Source organism: Lactuca virosa, chromosome 7 (assembly GCF_052849685.1).
Source record: "Lactuca virosa cultivar CGN04683 chromosome 7, Lactuca_virosa_CGN04683_v6, whole genome shotgun sequence".
NCBI classification, from domain to species: domain Eukaryota; kingdom Viridiplantae; phylum Streptophyta; class Magnoliopsida; order Asterales; family Asteraceae; genus Lactuca; species Lactuca virosa.
In genome coordinates this window covers 230597864-230599898 of record NC_136432.1, presented here as the reverse complement: position 1 = coordinate 230599898, position 2035 = coordinate 230597864, and the positions used below count along the sequence as shown (strand labels likewise).

The 2035-nt window shown below is 37.0% G+C and overlaps 1 protein-coding gene across 1 annotated transcript; it reads left to right on the top strand.

Moving 5' to 3' along the window:
* Nucleotides 1-209: 209 nt before the first annotated feature.
* On the top strand, nucleotides 210-1341 carry LOC145127629 (uncharacterized). The gene is made up of 4 exons (XM_079062785.1): nucleotides 210-215; nucleotides 340-410; nucleotides 456-636; nucleotides 727-1341. Exons 1-4 carry the CDS (start codon nucleotides 210-212, stop codon nucleotides 1339-1341), a joined length of 873 nt encoding a protein of 290 aa, XP_078918911.1.
* Nucleotides 1342-2035: the final 694 nt, after the last annotated feature.

The following is a 2035-nucleotide window of genomic DNA, read 5'->3' as shown; positions in this document are numbered from 1 at the left end:
CAACTGCAATTTGCCATTTTCATTGGTTACTGATGTGAAATTTTTATTAGTGTGGCCAGGTAAATATCTTCATTTATATAGTGCCATTAACCTACATATTCGGAAACATGATTGTAGCTTGACTACTGTCTTATAGGTTTGGACTATTACCTTTTAGCATTTGACTACTATTTTACGTGTTGTCTTATCGAACAGTGAATTTCAGACACATGATTGTAAGTTGACTACTGTGTTGTACGTATTGACTACTGTCCACTTGCAGTTGACTACTGGTTTATGTGTTGTCTAATCTAATTGTTAATTTCTGACACAGGATTTAGCTTGACTACTGTGTTATAGGTATTGACTATTGTCTACCACCATTTGACTACTACTTTAGTTTTCGAATACTGCTTCGATTCTATAAAAAGGTTTTGAAATAATTTAAATCATCGTTATTGATATATTTTACAAAGGTTCCTGTTCACCGTCCTAACGTTAAACATGAGTTTCTCATACAATGACTATGAAGACAGCTTTACCATCTTGCATGTTTACCTCCACAACATTCAGCGTGCAAATCCCCACAGTTACACATACATCAAAACCGATGTTATGGATCGGTTCGAACTATGTTTTGTTGCTATTCGATGTGTGGTAACGTAGTATCGATTTGTTTATTATTTTGCTAAACCATTTTAGATTAGTCTAAAAACTAATAATTATGTTATATAAAATTTGAAATAGATCAACGCATTTATAGGATGCATGCTTCCGGTCATCTTCATAAGCAGTGTCCGTATCAGAGGAGAGTATCTTAATACAATGTTCGTAGCAGTTCCTATTGATGGAAACAACAATACTACGCCAATAGCATTTGGTGTCGGGGTGGCAAATAGTGTTAACTCCTGCACTTGGTTCCTTATGAGGTTGAAGGATGCTATCGGAGTGGGTACGGAAGTTGCGCTCATAACCAACATGGGCGATACCATTGCTTCTTGCATTGGTCAAGTATTCCCTGATGCTTACCATGGTTATTCGTCTAACAGTGTTTTGAATTATTGTCGATTAAGAATTGGTCAAAGCAGAAATTTAGACTACTTGTTCTTCCGTGTATGCAAAGCATATACCACGCAAGACTTTAAACAAAAATTTTCTAAGTTAAGTCATGGTGCACAGGAAGTTCTTCACAACATCGGACATATGAAATGGGCACATGCCTATTTCCCTAATATACGTTGGAATGTACTAAACATTAATATTCCAGAATTCCTAATGGTGTTATCGGTTAGTCAATGCAATGTACCGATAATAACACTAATTGATGCGATTGTGCAGTACATCCAACAGACATTTGCATAACGTTGTGTCATGGGAGGTAATATAGGAACATTTTATAAATCAGTTAAATGCCGGTAATTTATTATCCTTTGATTTTTCAGGAATGTTGAGCACCGTATTCACACCTTACGCAGAGATGGTCCTTCAAAGGAGGATGCAAAAGTCTCGGCAATGGAAAGCAACGAAAATCCCACCTGAGATCCCGTCTATGTTACCTTCGGATATTTTCCAAGTTTTTGATTTCAAACGTACATGTGTTGTGGATCTGAATCGACACACATGTTCTTGTGGGAAATGGCGCAGTCTTGGTATAGCATGTGGTCATGCTCTTGGTGCAGCACGTTATACAAACAACACAGAATTAGCCGATATGGTTCAAATATATTATCGGGGTGATGTGTTTCGAACTACATACCAGACTAGGAATGTGAATGTTGTTCCCCCTCCATCTGAATGGGAAATACCAGAGCCATTGCCGGTCGTTTTAATCCCTATGTAATAGGTTGTCAGATGTTCGTTTAATAAATATAATTTCCATTGTAGATAACGCTACCTTCTAATCCCTATGTAATACCAGAGGCATTGATGGTCGCTTTAATCCCTATATAAAATCAACTCCTTCACATTATTAGACTACGGTTTCATAGTCTTTGACTACTGTTTGGCACACTGCATAATGTATAGTCTTTTCCAACAGTAGATTTTTCGCTTCAAA

Excerpts from the sequence above, each read along its gene's own strand:
- LOC145127629 (XM_079062785.1), top strand. Across the intron at positions 411-455 it reads TGCTTCGATTCTATAAAAAG|GTTCCTGTTCACCGTCCTAA; the intron begins GTTTTGAAATAA and ends TATTTTACAAAG. Across the intron at positions 637-726 it reads TTGTTGCTATTCGATGTGTG|ATCAACGCATTTATAGGATG; the intron begins GTAACGTAGTAT and ends AATTTGAAATAG.